At 39.2% G+C, this 20,698-nt stretch overlaps 2 protein-coding genes across 6 annotated transcripts in view; both read left to right on the forward strand.

Annotated features, from left to right (window-relative positions):
- The window catches only part of spock1 (SPARC (osteonectin), cwcv and kazal like domains proteoglycan 1), a 152,681-nt gene that overhangs the window by 55,009 nt on the left and 76,974 nt on the right, over positions 1-20,698 (forward strand). The window lies entirely within an intron of this gene.
- On the forward strand, positions 120-7,607 carry LOC117817472. 3 transcript variants are annotated; one of them, XM_034690195.1, is made up of 8 exons: positions 120-235; positions 992-1,027; positions 3,817-3,978; positions 4,135-4,234; positions 4,508-5,454; positions 5,625-5,777; positions 5,996-6,085; positions 6,874-7,607. In XM_034690195.1, exons 5-8 carry the CDS (start codon positions 4,519-4,521, stop codon positions 7,177-7,179), a joined length of 1,485 nt encoding a protein of 494 aa, XP_034546086.1. In that variant the 5' UTR covers positions 120-235; positions 992-1,027; positions 3,817-3,978; positions 4,135-4,234; positions 4,508-4,518; the 3' UTR covers positions 7,180-7,607. The 3 variants fall into 3 exon arrangements, 2 of the variants coding, with proteins under 2 accessions (XP_034546086.1, XP_034546085.1); XR_004632154.1 differs by lacking the exons at positions 120-235; positions 992-1,027; positions 5,625-5,777; positions 5,996-6,085; positions 6,874-7,607 and having other exon boundaries at positions 1,036-3,978; positions 4,508-4,630; XM_034690194.1 differs by lacking the exons at positions 120-235; positions 992-1,027; positions 4,508-5,454; ... (1 more) ...; positions 5,996-6,085; positions 6,874-7,607 and having other exon boundaries at positions 1,036-3,978; positions 4,135-4,251.

A 20,698-nucleotide genomic window follows, 5' to 3' on the forward strand; every position in this document is an offset into this window, starting at 1 on the left:
ATCGTCTCAACTACAAAATACATTTTGACTTGAAAATCTATGTCCAGATAAATCGGTAATGCATGTTGACCTGACAATGAAGGTATTTGGGTGGGCGTGTGGATTAAAAACGCCTACGTCATCACGTTTCTGCGACCGTTACCGAGGTGCATTGTGGACATGATTTTGGCGCATCGCGGACTTCACAGTGGGATGCTGAACTCTTGTCGAGTCGACACATGAACCTGTCTTCAAGGTGAGTAAAATTGATTATAAAATGAGTTTGGTTGCAAAAGTATCTAAACGTTTTTAATATTTAGACGCGCAACTTTTTTTCTAGAACTGAAAAGTTTGCCGAAACGAACTTTTGGCTCTAGCTAAAGTAACATTACCCGGTGAGTTCAGTTACCCTCCAACTATATGAGTAACGATGCCACATCGCCTCGGTAAGTGTTAAATGTGGGCTGGTGGATATATTCAACTAATTTCAGAATTGAATGCGTGAGTAACTTTACAGCATGGCTGCTATGCTGGTTGCGTTTGCCGTCTCATTTTACCTCAGCTCCCGCTTCAAGCGGTGAATCAAAGAGGTATGAGACTGAGCGGCTCCTTTGAAACCTAACATTCAGTTGAATTGGCTTTCTTTAGGTAACGTATATGGGGCACGGGTCCGTCACATGACATGGCAACATCTTCACATCGTGCATGCCAAGTTACAGCACTGCAGGGAAAAATGTGTGGCTGTCAAATGGCACGGACACACATACGTGACTGATGTTTTCTTTAGGAATGATCGTGTAATTATATTGTACAGGTACTGATGTTGGCACGAGGATATTGCAGCAGCCCCTGGAGTATTCCTACTGATATGCTGCGTGCTTGGCTAACTACATGTCCTGTACCATAATCTAAATAACATCTTGTTGAAACACATTAATAGAGAAACTATGTGCAAAATTAACTTTATGGTGCAAACAATATAATTAAAACGAACATGTTCCTTCTTTTATAGGTCCGTGGAGCCTAAATGGTGAAAAAAAGTGAACTGGTAAGTTACTTTTTTGTTTATTTCTGACCTCATCAGTATTACAATCATCCTATGAAATAATTATTGATACAGAGGCATCAGGGGGTGTCTGGGTAGGGTGCAAAAATAATTTGATATTACATTTTTCTAGGAGAAAAAACAAACTTGTTGCATAAATGTAGTTGTAACAGCATTCATAACTCGCTCTTTCTTTGTCATTACATTTTTCCTCAGGTATGTGATCACAAAAACAGCCTTTTTTCTTTTTTTTTATTGTTGTTGAATGAGGTGGACCTGTAAACTTTGTACTTTTTTCTGTGGAAATCGCAAGCGAATCTTTGAACATTACGAAAGTAGCCATAGACATTACGGTGCAAACTGTCCACTACCCTGCATATACACAGACTGTGCACAATATTTTAGATCTAAAAAATCCCTGCAGATCCATTTGCGAGATCATGGGATCATAGAAAGTGGTTCTACTGGACTTGTTGGCTTCAAATTAAAATGCTCATTATGTGACTTTAATGAGCAGGTTGGCCTAAAGCAATATATTACTCATCTTGGTAAACATCTGAGGAATAAGGAATCAGTTATCTGTCCTTTTAATCAGTGTCCTTTCAAATCAAGCAAATTCTCTAGTTTTTCTTCACATAAATGCCGTTGTCACCCACATTGTACTTTAAAAGACTTTAAGACTGAACTTATTGTACAAGAAAGTGTAACTGATGACTTGACAGAAAGTGAAATAGCTGTTGAATTGCAATCAAATGTTGGTGACAGTGATATTCCTGTGTCACTTGAGGATTATTCTGACATTGAAACAGCACACCATGACACAGCTGAAAAAATTCAGGGAAGGCTTGGGTCTTTACTTTTGCGAATGCAAGCAGTCTTGCATGTTTCCAAACTAGCCACTCAGGAAATAGTCAGTGAATTTTATGAAATTGGTGTTTTGATTGGTCACCTAAACGAGCATACAGTAAAAAATGTACTTGGAAAGCACTGCTGTAATACGGATGAAAACTCAATAACTTTAGTAACAGAAGCTTTACACAGCCTCAGTCCACTTGACTCCATTTCAGAAAGTGGGTGTCTGGGGTCAGACCAAAAAAGGTTGTGCTACTTCAAAGAGAAATTTGGTGTCATAGACCCAATTGAATATGTTTTAGATTTGCCATCAAAGAAAACATTTGTTTATGTCCCAGTCCTAAAAACTCTTCAAGTATTGTTAAATAGGGGTGATATTATTGACAAAATTTTAGAAGAAGCAAGTACAGGATCAAAACCTGGACATTATAAGGCCTCGTTTGACGGATCATATTTCAAAGAGAACCCACTTCTTTCTGGGGAAAATCAATGCATTTCCTTAGCTCTCTATATTGATGATTTTGAGGTCTGTAACCCTTTAGGAACCTCACGGAAAAAGCATAAGCTGTGTGCAATATACTGGGTTATAGCAAATTTACCTGTTAAATACAGATCGTCATTGTCTAGCATATACCTTGCTCTCTTATGCAGAAGTGTTGATGCCAAGACATTTGGATATGAGAACATTGTAGAACCACTTTTAAGAGATATCAAACTGCTTGAAAACCAGGGGATTTACATCAGTAGGTTGGGAACCAGTGTTAGGGGTACAGTGTTATATGTGTCATCTGATAATTTGGGAGCACATTCTTTTGCTGGTTTTCAGGAGTCCTTTAACGTTGATAAGTTCTGTCGTTTTTGTTTGGCCAGTCGTAGTGATATTCAGAGTTGTTCAGTACAGAGTGGGTCATTTTTATTGAGAACCAAAGAGTCACATAATGAAAATCTTTACATGCTGAGGGAGAATGAGAAATTGAAAAGTATTGACGGAGTGAAAAGAGACTGTGTATTAAACAGATTGTCTTACTTTCATTGCATAACTGGGTTTCCCCCTGACCTTTTACATGATCTTTTGGAGGGTATTGTACCTTTGGAGCTGTGTTTGTGTTTGAAAAAATTTATCGGAAAAAAGTACTTTACGTTACATCATTTGAACACTGTCATACAGCGGTTCCCTTATAAATTTTCTGATAAAACTAACAGGCCACAGAAACTTTCAGAGAAAGTACTTGTGAGTGAAACTATTGGAGGCAACGGCCATGAGAATTGGACTCTGTTGAGGTTGTTGCCTTTACTCATAGGTGATGTTGTACCTGAAAATGATGATGCTTGGTGTGTAATTCTGGAACTTAAAGACATTGTGGAACTTTTGGCATCCTCCACATTTACAGAGGAAAGCTTGTGTTACCTTGAAGGCAAAATAAGTGAACACAGAAAACTTTTACAGAATGCGTTTCCAGGCCTGAGACTCAAGCCAAAGCACCACTTTCTGGAACACTATCCTCATTTGATCCGCTGCTTTGGACCACTTGTTGATTTTTGGACAATACGTTTCGAAGCAAAACATAGTTTTTTCAAAAAAGTGGTCCGTGATGTCAATAATTTCAAAAACATTCTATTGACATTGTCCCTCAGACACCAACTTATGTTGGCATACTACCTGGATGTGCCTAATCTGTTCAAACCAACCGTGGAAGTTAAAGGAGCATCAAATGTTTCCGTGGACATTCTGACTGCCTCTGTCAAGCAAGTGATTAAGAAGAAATTTGGAACTCTAAGCAGTGTATCACTGGCCACAACAGCATTCATACATGGAACAAAATATACTAAGGGAATGTTTGTGTCAATTGGAAGCACAAGTGGACTTCCTGATTTTTGTAAAGTAGTCCATGTGTTGCTTGTATGCAACAAGCTTTTCTTTGTTGTTGAACCTTTCTCAGCTTGGTATCTGGAGCACCTCAGGTGTTACGAAGTCTGCAAGAGAGACCCCGCACAACTGATCGTAGCTGAACCTGAAGAGCTCAACCACTACACCCCCTTGACAGCATACACTGTGCAAGAGAGATTCCTGGTTTCTCCAAAGGTGTTTCTTGTTCATTGAGGTAATTTTTTATGGCTCATAATATACATTCTTTCACCCCATAAGTTAAGATGGTCGTAAAATGTGTATCAGATAGATGCATAGGTTTAGTGTTGTACAACTACACATACATGTTAAAGTGCATATATATATATTTTTTTTTTATTCACAATTTTAGTTTGGAGCATCACCTGGACTGGATCACCTGGTCACACCTTCATTGCAGCCACCGGTTAAACTCAACCAAAGAAGTTGCTGTCTGGTCTTTAGTAATAAAGGTCAGTTTTTGGAATTATTTTTTGTACAGTAATAAAGTGTTTATAATATTGTGTAGATACAGACACCACCACACACTGCTAGTGGGTCATAAGTGGTAATTGAGAGGGATTATTTTTGAATGAGTCTATTCATTGTTTAGTTTTATAAGAAAATTCTGCATACAGGACACTTAAAAGACTTGATCCAAATGTGAATACTAGTGTTTATATGAACACATTTAATCATGTTGTGAAATCATGTAATATCGGCTTTTTTGTATTTGTCTTTTTGAGTGAGAGTCATCATGCTGATGCGCATCATCCTGAGTAACGAAGACATTAGAAGAGTCACCATAGACAACTTGCCTGAAACTGTTGATGACTTCTGCTTGCTTCTGAAGACAAAACTCGGATTGGATGGGGACCTTGTGGTTCAGTATCAAGACCCCGAATTTGATAATGAACTGTGTAACTTGAGCAGCATATCAGAGCTTCCGAAAGACAGAGTAACTTTGAAAGTGTACTACAAGTCATACCACACAGACTCAACCCTAGATACAGCAAGCCTGTCATCATCATCATCCCTTGATGAGAGCCCTGGTGGTAGTCAAACCCGTCAGCTACCTCAGCCGTTTGTCATTCCTTCCTTTTCTTTTGATGTTGAGTTGAAACTGAGGCAAGGAAATGAGGCCTACCACAAAGATGGGACCCTTCTTGACGTATCAAAAGACATGAAATCGGACATCTTGGATAAGTTAGCAGAAGTGATATATGTCCACAACCCCTACCCAAAATCTGAAGAGTATGATCAAGTGGCCCAAGCTCTCATCAACAAGCATCCTTGTCTGAGGGAACCAGGGTCTGTCCATGGGTGGTTTTGTTGGAAGTTCAGTTTGAAGTTTAAAATGGGTAACTTCAGACAGAAGCTGCGAGTGGCCGGGTGCTCTGAGCTCAAAGTAAACTCTCGTACCTCTGGTCCAGCTGGGCCAAAAAAACTGAAGAGGGCCAAAAAGTCAGAGGTGAATTTTCTGCCAGATTTTCCAGAAGGGATGATACAAAGTAATCTTGACATGGACAGATCAGCCATGGCCGTTGAGATGAAGAAAAGAAAAGTTGACTGGAAGCAAATTGGTGATATGATGAATGACACATTCCCTTTACAGAGAAAAGAGATTGTTGAAGATGAACCACTTGTGGCAGAAGTCAAAGAAAGATGGCCAGCATTGTTCTCTGAACAGCAGGTAATGTTTTCTCAGAAAGTCCTGAGTTGACATTTGTCATGTTTTCAAAAAATTTAAATGTATTCAAAATGCCTAATGTAAGCAGTTATCATAAGCATATGCTTCTACTCCCCCTCCTCCTCCCCCTCCTCCCCCTCCTGCTCCTGCTCCTCCTCCTCCTTCTTCTTCAGATTGTAGCTGAATTTGCTCGCCTGACATCTGTTGACCTGAAAGGCTCCCTATTTGCTGGGATTGACCAGTACCTGGCAAGGTTCCTGGAGCTGTACAAAGCCAAGAGTGGCATAGTGGGACTGACCAGGCTCACAAGACAGCTTGATGAAGACGTAAGTGATAAACATCCACTAAGTTTTGGTCAGCATAAACCCATTTAAATAAAAGACGGCTGAAACATGAAGACTGTCATGTTTTGTAATTGGACATTTGGTATTTTAACTTCTCTAGAATAGGGGCCAGGATAGGTTGGATACCATTGGAAAATAAACCATAAACAATAATTTGTATTGTTTGTTGGGTTTTTTTTTGTTGTTTTTTTTTTTACCAGAGTTCCACACAGAGGAAGAGGACTGTTCTTCTGCTGGGCCTTCCTCATTATCTCAGAGATGATCCCTCACATTTTTTCAAGACTGTGGAGGTGAGCATGGTTTGTTAAAATTCTCTTTTACAGTTTGCGAAAATAAGTCAATTAATTGAAGATGGCTTGTAGGCTCTGAAAAGTTCTACTCACCCAATCATAACTATTAAATACCCTGCCCCAATTACCTATATCTTGTAGATGCCAGACATAAAAATGTGCACTCCATTCCTTAACAAAAGTAAAAGTTCTTTTCAGCTTTGGTAAAATTGATTTGTGATACAATAATACACAAGTCACAAACTGACTACTCAAGCCTATGCCTCATGCCATAGAGCTATGATATCCAAAAACTATTTAAAACCTATATGATAGCCATGATTCATAATTATAAAAAAATTGGCAATGCACTTGATTCTCAAATTACTGTTAGCTTTTAATAGATCCTATAAAAATGTCCTTATTTTATCCTAAGGACAAAAACAACTGTAGAAATGATACATTTTTGTTTTTTCACTTTAAATGGGTCAGTCTTTTAGAACTACTTGCTGGAAATATACATATCAAATATGAATCACATTTTTGGGTTGTTTAAACTTTAAAGGTCAGTATGTTTAAATGTTGAACATTTGAATGAATTTATGTTAATACAAGGAAAGAGACCCTTTAAAGTCACTGTCACCTATAAATTGTTTACATAGGCTACACAAAAGATGTGTTAGTTAAGTTTTAAGTACTTTAAATATGAGATCAAATCCCAGACTTTCTGGCTAGTAGATGCCACCATGTGAACTGTATATTAACAAAAAATAGTAAGTGTTGTTTTTGTTTTTTGTACTTTTATGTAGGCTACAGATGATGAGCAGGTGTTCACCAAGGAGATGAAAGTGGGCATTGTGATGGTGAAAGAAGGAGAAGACATCGTTGATGTATCAGTCATCCTTGAGGAGGCGGTAGTCCTGTGTGGTCTGAAGGACATCCCAGACGCTGTTGCTATGCTGATGGGCCTTCTTTATGCCCTCAACATTGACTATCCAAAGGAACTGAAGTACACATTTGAAGTGATTCAGAAAGTCCTCATGAACATTGGTGGCGGACAGTGTTCCTCACTTGTGCATGGTTTAAGAAACCGACTCCTGCGGAAAACCATGTAACCCTGAACTCTGATGCTTCATCCCAAGCTTAAAAGGGAAAATGTTGCTGTCTGTTTTGCATTTTTTGCAAGGTTTCATTTGTCCTGACTGTAGGACTGCATTCAGTTTCAAGAAGGGCTTTCTTCATTGTTGTTGCCATGCTGGTTGTCTTTTTGCCCTCAACATGTGTATGGTTTATAATTTAATGTGTATAATAATGCAGATGTTTTTTTTACGTGTCTGCATCTTTCAAGTTACCAACCTGAGTGTTACCATTCCAACTGTTCAAGTATTATGCAATATTCAGTCTCACAACTACTATGCCATTTCAGCTCTATGGTTATTTTTACATGCTGGCTATTTGAACAGTTTTTTGTTGTTGTTGTCAGACATAGTACAGTTTAAGACTTAACTAAAATGTGAGCATTAAAAAGTGTGACACTGGTTAATGGGTTATTTTCATGTTTCTGTTTGAAACAAATGTGTGTCGGTTATAGGATTATCTAACAGTTGTTTTGATACATCAGTAAACTAATAAATATGAATCAAATAAACAAGACAGATAATTTTAATTAAGCTGAAATACATTTCTAATTTCAGCCAACTACTATAAGCAGTTCAGTAAACTAACAAATTTAATTTAGATTAACATTAACAAAAGGTTAACATAACTGAATAGTTAATTGAGTTGAAATAGATTTATTATTTCAAACAACTACCTGAAGAAGTTAAGTTAACTAATAAATATAATTTGAATAAACAAAAACAAAAGGTTGCGATAACTAAAAAGTTTAGTTGAGTTGAAATAGATTTATTATTTCAAACAACTGCCTGAATAAGTTCAGTAAACTAACAAGTCTTAATCAAGATAATTTATGTTGGTGTTATAACAACAACATTTATTTTTTGACCTAACGTAAAATTTTAAGGCAGCCCTTTACATCATATTTTTACGTTGAAACAACTAGTTATATTTAACAGTGTATAAGTTACCATGTTGGCATCCTCTCTCTCTCTCTATTCCTCCCTCACTGTGACTCTTTAATCCTGCATTCGCCTTAACAATCCCTGTCTTCATTTTCCTTCATCAGCACCTTTCCCATTTTTCCCTTTGTTTCCCTCACTGACTCTGTTCCTGAGTAAGCCTTTTAGACTCCCGTGAGACTGTGTGAAATTAGCTTCTGGCTGCTGTGGGTGGTAGAGCTGTGTGTGTGCGCGTGTGTGGTTTCAGCGAGTAGCTGTGGTACACTTCGCTACTAACTTTGATCAGACGTAGGCTGCTGAAGAAGAAGAAGAAGAAGAAGAAGAAGAAGAAGAAGAAGAAGAAGAAGAAGAAGACGATCCTGCTTAAAATCCTTTTTCCCACTCTCAAGCTGCAGCAATGCTGTTTGCCGAAAAATATCCACCTTATTTGTTCATCCGTGTGTGTGTGTGTGTGTGTGTGTGTGTGTGTGTGTGTTTCTGTGTGGGATCCAATGTTATGACCGAGCCTTCTTTCTGTGGGTCAGGTCTTGACTTTTGCCCCATGCACTGTTTTCCTTGTACAAGATTCCTCCTTGGGTGATAAATATGGAAATGAAGGAAACATTGCAGGGCTCTTGTACATGCATCGTTTTGACACTGTCTCTCCAAACACAAGAACGCTGCGGTTGTCCAGAATTTGAAGTGAGTGTGGAAAATTGCATACCTGTCGATTCACGACTTCCAGTGTAAAGGGGGCAATTTTCTTCTCAATGCTTCAGAAAGTTCCTCACTTTTTGATGTTAAACTTAATTTAGGGTTTTCTCACAGATGGATCTTACAACAGCAGGAACACTTGAGAGTGCACTGACAATACATTGGTTGCCTGTCTAATTCCTCTGAATGTGATATCTCAGACAATCCCAGAGGGCATGACATCATGTCTGTGATGGTTTTAATTCAGACCATAGAAGAACTGATCCCAACGTGGTGTTCAGATTCCAAAGGTTAGGGTCACTGTACATGGAATCTCTCAAAATGGGTTAACTCAAGAGCCCGCTAAAATGAAGACATCACAGCGTCTTTGATAGCACATTTCTGCTCGATATTTCTGCTCCTGTCTTTTTAACTTGATACTTGATGATCACAGGATAAAATAACATTCTCGCACTTGACATCTTCCTTCTTCACAAACCCCTGACAAATGTATCCTCTGTATCCTCATCTATGGGCATTTCAAGCCAAAATACTATTCAATAATCATTGGCATCTATTCGGCGATTATTCGAATAATCTCCCCCGCGCGCACACACACAAACCTGCACAGTTAATGGTCTGTTTGTGTGGCAGTTGCAGGATGAGGTGCTGACAGTGTCCGTCTCGATCTTTACGTCAGTGTTCCAGTGATGCAGCAGCTTGGCATGTGTGTTTAAATTTTACAGCCATGCTCAGTCTCTGGAAATACATGTGTAGTGGTGTGAGATTCAGAAATGGAGAAAAAGTGACTGTTGCTAATGTTTTCTTCTTGTTTTGCTATTTTAAACAGTTAGTATTCTTCTTCTCCTGTTACTTAATGCGGCTAGCAAGCAGCTTTAAGACGCTCTATGGCCACCGTCTGGCGGGAATACTGTATTACAACCGGTGAAAATGATGAAAAAATTGTACTTTTAAAATAAGAAATATGAGCAGTTATAATAATAATAATAATAATAATAATAATAATAATAACAATAATAACAATTGATCGGATTTGTATAGCACTTTTTTTGTTACTCAAAGTCACTTTACAGAGAAAAAAAAATTAAATAAAGCAAATGAATAAAACAGAACAAAGACAGAGGTGGGGGGTGAGTAGAGGTTACGTATTGTATGCCTTTTGGAACAGGAAGTTCTTGAGGTGGTTTTTAAATGAGAGTAGAGAGTCAGAGTTGTGGATGTGGGGAGGGAGGGAGGGAGGGAGTTCCAGAGAGTTGGGGCTGCAATGACAAATGCTCTTAGATTTTCACCAAGTGAACGAATATTGGAATATTCAAAACCCATGTCCCATCCCCAGTATACTTGCAATTTGGCACTCTATTCTGCTGCAACATTTCCAGTTTAAATAGAACGGCCATTTTGCTATTTGCTGATTGGATGGGTAGATGTAATCAGCTGAGCTGTCAGCTATTAGGGACTGGTGTTTCAAGCAGCTGATATTCTATGGGTGGAGCTTGACTTTGAGGACTTCCTCAATTACATTCAATTCTTCTGACTGAAATGTTAAATATTAGATAGATAGTACCGCATGCAGTGTTGTGGTGATGTCAGTGCATTGTTTAGAGTGAGCATGAATTTGAAACTTTTTGTTCATTCATGAATGTGAAATTACATCAAACTTTCTTCTCATGAAGTACACAATGAGCGAAACAATATATGTAGAGCTTCTCTTCACCATAGAGAGGATGAATATATTGGTTTTGGTTGATGCTTGGCTTAGCTTTTACAATACATATAGTGTAAGTGACCTCCAGAAAAACCCACACAATGAGGGAAAAAAACTGAAGAGTTTTTCCATAACAAAGAAAAAGTGTTTATTCCTGTTCACATCCAGTAAACATAAAAACACTTTGTGAAAAGTTTAGTGTGGGAGCTTGTCTGTGGCCCAGTGTGGATGTTTCCTCTGCATTCATTTGACTTGCATTTAGTTTGACAAAGCCTTAGAGAGAGGTGTGTGTATCAGCATAAAGACACACACACACATTAACATAACATACACACAGTACGATGTGAGAGCTTCTTCCCGCAGGCTTCTTTTGAACTCTCCTCTGGCGTCTCCTCTGCAAACAGACAACGGGCAAAAAAGAGAGAAAGTATTGGCCTAGAACAAAGGACCGCGACAAAGAGTTGGGGAACAATATATGAGGGAAAAAACGATTTCAGGACAGCAGTAACACGTGGAGGACAGAAGACACTGCAAACCTACTGAGGGGAACTGAGGTGGAGGAGAGAGATGAGCAGGAGAAAAGGATTAAACAGTGCAGAGTAATGCACTTGGAGTAAGGAAAGGACATTTATCTCTGCATCCTCCTGAGCTCTTCCCTTGTTTCCCCGGCGGAGCAGATAGATAAGGGCGCTCATGTATGATTGGCTTAACTCTTGGCCCGTCGCCACAGCTGCACTATCACCGTGGGATACCGACGGGAGCTGAGGGATTGTGTCAGATAGGATAGTATTAAAGCAAAGATAGGATAGTTTTGTAAAGGGAACAAGCTGACTGAATTTAAATGGGTGTATTTGAATTCTCTGTGTGAGCTTGAAACAGAACAAGAACTGCCCAAAAAACACAGCTTCTATCGTTAGCCCACTGTTTTGCATAAATTCCTTCCCTGTTTTTTATACATATTTACTGTGATCTCTGTTTAGGGGACTTACTCTCCTACAGACTGAGACAAACATAGCTGCCATATGAATACATTACGTCTGCTGTGAATCCCTTGTCCTCATTTTTAGTGCTTTTCTCATCTGTGTTTTCATTTATCTCCATTCTGGAGCCCTTTTTCGCAGCTCATCAATGCAAATATATGGATTCAATTACAGCCGATGTGTCTTTTTTTATCAGCCTAGGTTTCCTCTAATGCAGCAAATTGAAGATCCAGCCACCAGTTAGAGACACAGAGAGAAAAAGAGACGCTCAGCACTATTTTCTGTCTCTGTGATTATTGCTGTTTTTTCCCCCAAACATTACTTTCTCTACCACTCTTTCACAGACGATTCAGTTTTTAGATGTAGTGAAGACAACACAAGCGTAGCACAGCAGGTTGGCTGTTAATAGTTAGTAATTTTCACTCTCAAAGATGTCTTTACTGCTCAGCACTTACATTGTGGCAACATCTGTCAGTTAGAAAGGAGACACTGAGAAGGAAACTGAAATGTTCAGGACAAGCTGTTGAGTGTTTCTCTGCTCGCGGGAGAAAGAGATGGCTACAGCTTTGTTTTTCACACCTGGCCGAGGTTATGGAAGCATGGCAGCCACAGGAAAGAACTGTGTGAGAGCTGAGACGGTTAGCAGCAGCAACAGCAGTCTATTCATCATCATCATCTCGCTCATGGCTGCACACTTTCTGGTAGAGCTCATCCCACAGATAAGAGAATCAAGGACCTGGACTTGCAGTACACTAAGTCTGACAGACCTGCAGTCAAGTAGACCGAAAGACAAGGAACAGCACTTCCCTATTATTTCTCTCTGCAACTGGTTTCTTGACCCATGCAGTCAAAAAATCAGAGGCAGCGGGCAGCAGACCTGTAGCCGTGTCAAGCTAATCTAGTGACATGCTTTCTTATCTATTATTTATCACACTGTGTCCACCCGCCTGTCTCCCCTCCAGCCTCTGATCTATAGGTTGACCTCAACATGACTGTGAGCTGCTGTGAGGCTCACACGGTGAGGAGGCAATGAGCTCCCAGTGACAAACATCAGGTGAAGAGAGAAATGTATGTGGAGAAAATGTCTGAATAACAAGCTCAGTGTTTCAGACTTTTTATTTCTTGGCTGTCAGTTTCTTTCTGGCTTCACCTTCGTCTCATTCTGCTCCGGTCTTTCTCCATCTCTGCGTTTAACAATGTCCCTTACTTGTTCCTCTTTATCCTTGTCACTTACACGACTCTTACTGTTTGGGACAGTCTGTCATTCAGTTGTCTATCCATTAACTACCTCTGAAGCCCTATCCTGTTTCTTTAAAGCTCCTGTGAGGTGTTTTTTACCTGGCTGTAAAACAGACTGAAATATATTCTGATGCCTTTTTATGATTCATGAAAGACCATCAGGGACAACACTGATTATACTATATAATTACTTCTAATGCCTGTTATCGCTAACATAAGGTATGATTCAGATGATTCAGACTTACAGCATGCTATTGAAAAAGCCTTTGTGTTTATATTTTGCATTGAAACAAATCACAGTGAGTGTTACGTTAAATAAAACAGGAAGAGATTTTATGTAATGATGCACAACTTATAGATGCACAGGTCAAAATTAGCAAAGAGAGATAATGTTTCTCTGTGCGCAAGGTCACCAAAATCTGCATAAACCAATATTTTCTCACATGAGCTATAAGGTATTCCAAAAATGAAAGCAGCATGGTAGCAATGAGTGAGTAACAAAGTTTTAGTTACTGCTTTTCTATCCTCATTAATGGCACTTTTTTATGTTGTATTTTTCTGGATTTTATGCCTCTTTTTCGAGAGGATAGGACAGTGAATAGCACAGAAAGCTGGGCAAAAGAGTGGGGAGTGACATGTGGGAAAGGGGCTGTTGGCTGGAACCATTGCCCGGGCCACCTGTTGGAGGTCCATGGCCTCTGTAAATGGGGTGTTTGACTTAACCAAGAGGTCAAACCGGAGCCCCAATGGCACAAAAATGTAATACTTTTCACCTCTGTTTATACAAATGGACAAACTGCAGACAGTAAAATAGAAAAAAAATCAATAATCTCTTCGAAGCCGAAAGAACAATGTTTAATGAGACCAAATCTAAGTATGCTTCCCATTGGAGGTGTTATCACTGGAGATATTCTGAATCGATCATTTTCCTATCGTTGTCTAAATGGAGATTTAAATTCCAAGTAACAAGTAATCTCAAGGTAAGAAAACACACAAATTGTCAAAACTTAGCTTCATTTAACATGACTAAACAGGATCACAAATTGGTTTGACAAGTGTGGCTAACAATAGTAGAGCTAGCATCACCAGCCTCAGTCCTTCTTACAGGTTAACATTTTTACATGTCTGTGCTGGTTACTCATTGCTTCAGTAGAGTGGTTTTATGCTGGTTTAACCAGACACAGTTTTCAAACAACTTTATATTTGTCATCTGTGCTCATTTACATTTAGGTTGTAAAGCATTATTTCACTGTGTAAGTAGCCATTAACTGAAGCTACAGGCTGGTATTTCAGGACTACAATCATACAAATGTTTATAATTAATTTATCCAACTGGTAATTCTGCTGCCAGCTAGTGAGGATACAATGGTTATTAATGTATTCAACTAAACATGTTCATCCACAGTAACAACAATAGTATCCCTGCTCTGATGTCATTCTATTTTAGCTTGTCTTAAGTAATGTACAGATTTGAAATCACTTTTGCAAACAAGGTTGGACCCTTCATTAAGTTCAGCCCAAACGGGAAAAACAGCAACATTTTCAAAAGTGAGGTATCTTGAAAATAACACCTCTTTTCCCATCCATCACCCAGTTCTTTCCTTCATTTATAGGTTTTTCTGCACTTATAAATGCTGTGACACATCTAATTAATGAATTGAGATAACTTCACTGAGATTCTGATTAAAAAACACCACCTAAACTTGCTGAACTAAAAGGTATTTTGTTGACAAACTAACTAGATTTCAATGAATCCCATCCTGTGGCCCTCACAGTACTCACTGCTCAGTTCTTGTTATTGTCTTTAAAAGTACCTTTTTTCTTCACTTGCCACTAGAAACGCTTCTCGTGCATTTTATTTTTTATTTATCGTCATTTTGAAGTGCCTTTTAAACATTTGCTTAAAAATCACTCGACACTTGGATTGAAATATAGCTGTGAATGCCCTGACAGCCAGTCATTCTGATAAGTCCAAAGTTTCACTCATCTTCACTGACTGTCTTTCTGCACCAATTGTTTCTGTGATTCATGCCTTACCTGTGTCTCTCACTTAGTTGTTTTGTGTTTGAAACCCCTTTTCTCCCACTGTGAATGTGCAGAGATGGCTGTTTTTATCCCTCCATCATCGGCCCTTTCATGATGGATCCAGATTGATTTGTTTTTTCCTAGTTCTTTCCTCTCTAACTTCCTGGTTAAGCCAACTCTGTCTCACTCTTATTCCACTCTAATTGATTGTTTTTCATGTTCAATATCCTGAAACTAAGAGGACATTAAAGGGAAAGGAAGGGAAGCCAGCTGGGAGGGGTTTATTTGAAAGAAGAAAGAAATCTATAGAGTGCTATGATGGAAAGATATTTGGAATAACAGACTGCTCGGTGAAGGTTTTTCCCTCATTAACGTGAAAAGAAAGGACAGAATGAAGAGGAAGCACATTTTTGATGTTTGGCTTTGAGTCAGATTGCTCTGTTGAGGGATGTTTTCAGCTGGAGAGGAGAGGAGAGGAGAGTTGATGAATGAGGGAGGATATAAAAATAGAAAGCCAAGAGGAGAAGGGGGGAAGTAAGCAGAGAGAAAAGAAGTCGTTTGTCTCAGTTTAGAGCAGCTGGATTGGCTGTGAATACTAATGCTGTCATTGGTTAATCTGATACTTACATGGAGGTACAGTCTGGAAGAAATATAAGACAATGATCAAACCTGGACTGTTATTAGCCCAGTTGTTTCTTTGTGAGAGAGAAAATTGATAAGGAATTGGATTGATAAGCAGAATCGACAATGGCATTGACATTGATAAAATCTTATCAATTCCCACCCCTAGTGGTAGGCATAGACTGTATAAACATGGACATAGTCTCAGTGATGTGACACTACATGCCATACACCCATACACAGCACATTCGTACACTGATTGTAGAGGATGCTGTGGTGAGTGTACATCAGTAAAGCTACTCTCACTCACATGCATTCACACACTGAACTTGGGGTTCAGTGTTTTGCCCAAGGACACTTTGGCATGAGACTTCTGATGCTGGGATTTATCACCAACCTTCCGATTGAGGGACGACCAACTCTATCACTGAGCCACAGCGGCCCCATATAGATAAATTGATTGATTGACTGTAAAAATTGTCACTTCTGCATTGCCTTAATTTCTCGACACCAGAGGCTGCTGCTTGGTGGTTACACGTAGCTTCACCTTGTCAGCGCCACGTTATATTCAGTGTAACCTGTCTGTTTATGCTGCCTGTCAATCCCGAGTCTGTGGACATGAATACTAACTCATCTCTCTTCTTACTCTCCACACCCCATCCCCCTATCTCATTTTATATTTCCTTGCCATCTTCCCTTCTTTTTCGAGGTCCACAATCTATCTTTTTGATCCTGTGTATCCTTCATCCTTCACTCCCTTCCTCCTTTGTCATCAGTCTTGTCAAACCCTAAATCTAGGCATGTTGCCTCTGCCTTAGCTCACTGTGTATCTTCATTATCTGGCATTCTCTGTCTATGCCATCATCTCAGCTGTAGATACACTTTGTAATCTTAAGTGTAAACCCTTTGCATGAACCTAAGAATATGCCAAGGATATCCTTAAGGAAATGATACATTACTTTCTGCAAGTAGAGCTATCACATGCCATTAAATAACGGTTTTACTGCAAAACTGTAACTTTAGCTGGTATAAATGGACAGTTAGACTTCTTTTCACCTGAAAATCACCAAAACCATACAGAATGTTCTGCCGCTTTGAAATAACAAAATTTTCTGCTCCCTGAAATCTTTTTCACATGAATCTATTTGTATTAAATCCTCACACTGCACAGAAAAAGTGCTGAAAGGATACTCTCAAAATGTAAAATTCTGTTGTGTTGTTGTGTGAAGGTGATTAGTTGCACATTCTGCTGCATACTGTAAATTCTGCATAAGCTTCCCTTATGTTTAAGTGGTTTGAAGTCTCCTTTAAAAGGCATCATACTTTATTTAAACCATAAACAAGAGAGTGACAGTAGCAATAGGCTAACACAGCAGTTTCACATCCAGGCTTTTGCTCTAAGACAAGATTATCATGTGTTTTTTTCTTTATTTCAGAATAATCAATTCCTCACTTGTTTCAGCCTCAACACCTTCTACAATTACACATACCACCATCTGTTGATAATTATTACCTGCTGACCACGATGAACCAAACTCCTCTGCTCTCACTGTAGCCGTAAATGTGCTCAGTCTGACTCTGCTGCAGCAGTAATAAGCAGTGATAGCACTGCTGACAGATGAGTTTATACTCAGCTGGTTGAGGCCTACCCTCATAACCTCACATTAAAGCGTACTGAGCTTCTGTCACAACATTAAAGTGTAATGTAATGCCCCCAAACTCATTAGCCAAGAACTGATCCAAGTCATTTTTTACATAAAATTACTATATGGTAATGCTTTCATGTATAGGCCAAGCCTCTATTGATCAGAGGCTGATGTAACATCCTTTGAAAATCACAAAAAATATTTTTAAATGCAATTTACAGGAAGTGATCTGACATAGTTTTGCTGGATTTGTTTAAATTGCTCCTGTTGAACTTTATATAAGGTTTTGAACATGCTTTTTTGTACCATTGCTCTCGGTTTTGATGAATTGCTCTTTTAAACCTAAAGTGTGTTTCCATTCAGTGCTGTAGCTGAAGCAAACAATATCTATTGTACCTCCGCGGTATGTCTCCCTGCTCTAGATGCCCAACACTAAAGTAATCTGATACACTGTCTCCAAAATCCACTCTCTTCTCTGCTCTGTTATTTAAAGCTCATATATCAGCTTTCACAGACTGATGCAGATATGAGCCCAGACCATCACTTGTCTTTGAGTAAACTGCAGCCTAAAGACCAGAGACTGAGTAGAGAAGAAGAAACAAGAGGAAGAAGAGGGGAAGGGAATGAATTGGACTCTAAGGAGAAAAGAAGAAGGAGGGAGTGAACTGGGCAAGCATCCAGACGGATGAATATAATGCAGAAAGTACAGAGTAAATTTTTAATGCTGTTTAGTTTCCACAGAGAGCCCTGATTTGCATCCTCATCCCCTGATTATGACATCCTCAGTCAGCACATCGGGCACTGCTTTGCCTATTTTAATGTTAATGCGAGTATTTGTGCAAACCAATACCAACTTGAGAGTATAAGCCCATGCACACGCACACACACACACACGCACATACACCCATGGCCACTCATGCACACACATAGACACACTAATTTTCAGTGGTGCTAATTGGGCTGTAGCCATTCTCACTTAGGTTCCTCTTTGAATGGATTCCATTCCTTCTATACGTTTTCCCATCACACACTTCCTCAGGGATTGACTATCAGATGAGTTCTCAGGCCTTTACTTTAAACTGAAGTGGTGTAAAAGATGAGCTGACCTGCTGGAGACCCAGGAGACACAAAGACTGTGAGGAGGTCATCACAAAAATGAAGGACTTTGAGAGACTGTCCTCACAAGTAAAATTAAAGCACAGGTTACTTTGCTCGTTCATATCCAGCAAATGTGTCTTTACTTCACCAGTTTAGACACAGAAAAAGACCCCAACTAAATATTTGTCTCATCAACTTGTCCAAAGTGTTAGCCTGTTGTCAACTTGTCATTACAAGTCCATGATATTAATGTACCTATTCATGTACCATACATACTGTATCGTGGGTGGAAAAGGAAATATTTAAGCTCCAGCTCAACGAAAATGCTAACAGCAGTAGCTGTAATATTCATCACAAAGTATTGCATCACCAGCTAGGAGACTGAATGTTATCTAAAAACAAGTCAAGTCAAGTCAAATTTTATTTATATAGCACATTTTAAAATGACTGCCGTTGACCAAAATGCTGTACAATCTTAAAAACACAATCAATAAAAACAAATAGTTTAAAATAAAAATAAAAAAGCCACAATAAATAAAAGCAAGATAAAATGTTAGATGTCTCGCTCAACAGATGTTAAATGCCAATGCAAAGAAGTGTGTTTTAAGTAACGATTTAAAGCTTCCAGTAGTCTGAGCAGGCCTGATATTCAAAGGTAGGCTGTTCCACAGTGTGGGAGCAGCCACCGCAAAGGCTCAGTCCCCTTGAGTTTTGAGCCTCACTCTTGGGACATCTAGAAGCACCTGGTGTGTTGACCTGAGTGCTCTGACTGGAGCATGCAAGTGCAAACATTCGCTTTGGTATGGTGGTGCCAACCCATGTAAACAATATAACATCGTCTCACTTCAGTCTGTTTTACAAACTTAAAGATTGCTGGTTTCCTTCAACTGATTCAGTTGGTGACAGCAGGGCTTGTAGTAACTAACACACCATCCAACCAGGTAGTGAAGAAATGGTTTCTTTACATCACGTTTACAAAGGCTTTTAATTCATTCAATGAAATAAAGTAAAGCCAGTACACTACAGAAAGGTCTCAGATATGCTCAAACAACAGTCAGGGTGAAGCTACTGTACAGAGTTACTTTTTTCCCTGTGACTAACAGACCAATGAAAATGCTGCAGACTAAGACAGTTTCCATGAATAATGCACAATCCACGTTTGGATACAGCCCTAGTTTGAACCCAGTTTGTAGCTGGTTGTCTGGTTTGTATTTTATTAACTTTTTTACTGGATTTATCATACATAGCTGATAACCAGTTATGGCCTATCAGCGCAACAGTAACGTGTTACCTCCATGACCTCCTGGGATGCACCAAGCCAAGTTCTGTTTTGATGCCAGCACTTTAGCTCAGGTTAAGAATAATACCGAAAACAAATAAGATAGCTGTCTTTCTTTTTATGTATGAAATCTGTACTCCAGATGTTGGATCCATGCATTCCCATTTATAATTACTATAAAAAGACTTATAATCAAACTCTCTGTGTATATTACCCTTAAATCTTAGTAGCGAAAAATTAAAGTGCAATACCCTCAACATGCCTGGACATGATATGTTCTTTGGCACCACCACGCACCTTTATAGCACATTATAGACACAGATTTGATATCAAGTGAGCGGGTGGTTATACCATTAGCACCCTAACCCTGACGGGAAGCTTATTATGCAGCTAAAAACATCGTCTCACTATGGTTACTGATACCTCCATGGAAGCAGATCCTTCTCAGCCTTCTTTGGGATGAATTAACATTAAACTCATGGTGAAGTGAAAACATTAGCCTGCTTACAGATTAACCATAATATTTTCATTGAAGGTTAAGCAAAACAAGGTGAACAATACTTCTGCAGGAATATTTATGTTGACATTTCTGTCCTCATTCTGCTCTCCTTCTTCTCTTAGCCTTTTAGCTGACACACCTTTAAACATAAATGAAGCAAATGTCAACTTTAAACACTGTTGTTAGCATCACTACCACTTATGGTTTAAGTGACTTTGTCGCAATCAGCAATTCCGACATGCACTCACCAGCCCTGATGTCGTTGCCTGGATTGCAGGAAAGGATCTTGCTCTACTTTTCTCTATCAGTTTGAGGCCCAGTAGCTTCTTAGGCTGCTCTCATACCAAGTGACAACCTCCGGTCTAAAAATATGAGTCCAATACGGAAGTGCTAAAAACTGCAGTTCATCGAGTGTCCACTTGAGGCTGGCTCTGGAAGTATCGGAAACCACATGCACACCAATTCAAAAAAGACGATCTTTACAGCAGAAGTAAACATGTTTACAGCCTGGTACAAAAGACGAGTGTAGTCTGGATAGCTCATTCCCCGATCAGGTGAATTTTTTTCTAATGCAGAAATTTCGTAGATATTTAGATTACGAGTCTTTCAATGAGAGGCACAGCTGGCTTGATTGACAGGCGGGGACACTGTAGCTGTTGGCTAGGAGGCTCAAAGCCCGCCTCTTTACGTCACAATCGCTCAACAGCAGCAATATGGCTGCCACTGACAATTGGCCTCAAAGCAGTGCTTCAGAAACAGATGGGTGACATA

This window comes from Notolabrus celidotus, chromosome 8 (assembly GCF_009762535.1).
Source record: "Notolabrus celidotus isolate fNotCel1 chromosome 8, fNotCel1.pri, whole genome shotgun sequence".
Taxonomy (NCBI): Eukaryota; Metazoa; Chordata; class Actinopteri; order Labriformes; family Labridae; genus Notolabrus; species Notolabrus celidotus.

Coding starts and splice junctions, on each gene's coding strand:
- LOC117817472 (XM_034690194.1), top strand. CDS start 1,290: ATGAGGTGGACCTGTAAACTTTGTACTTTTTTCTGTGGAAATCGCAAG.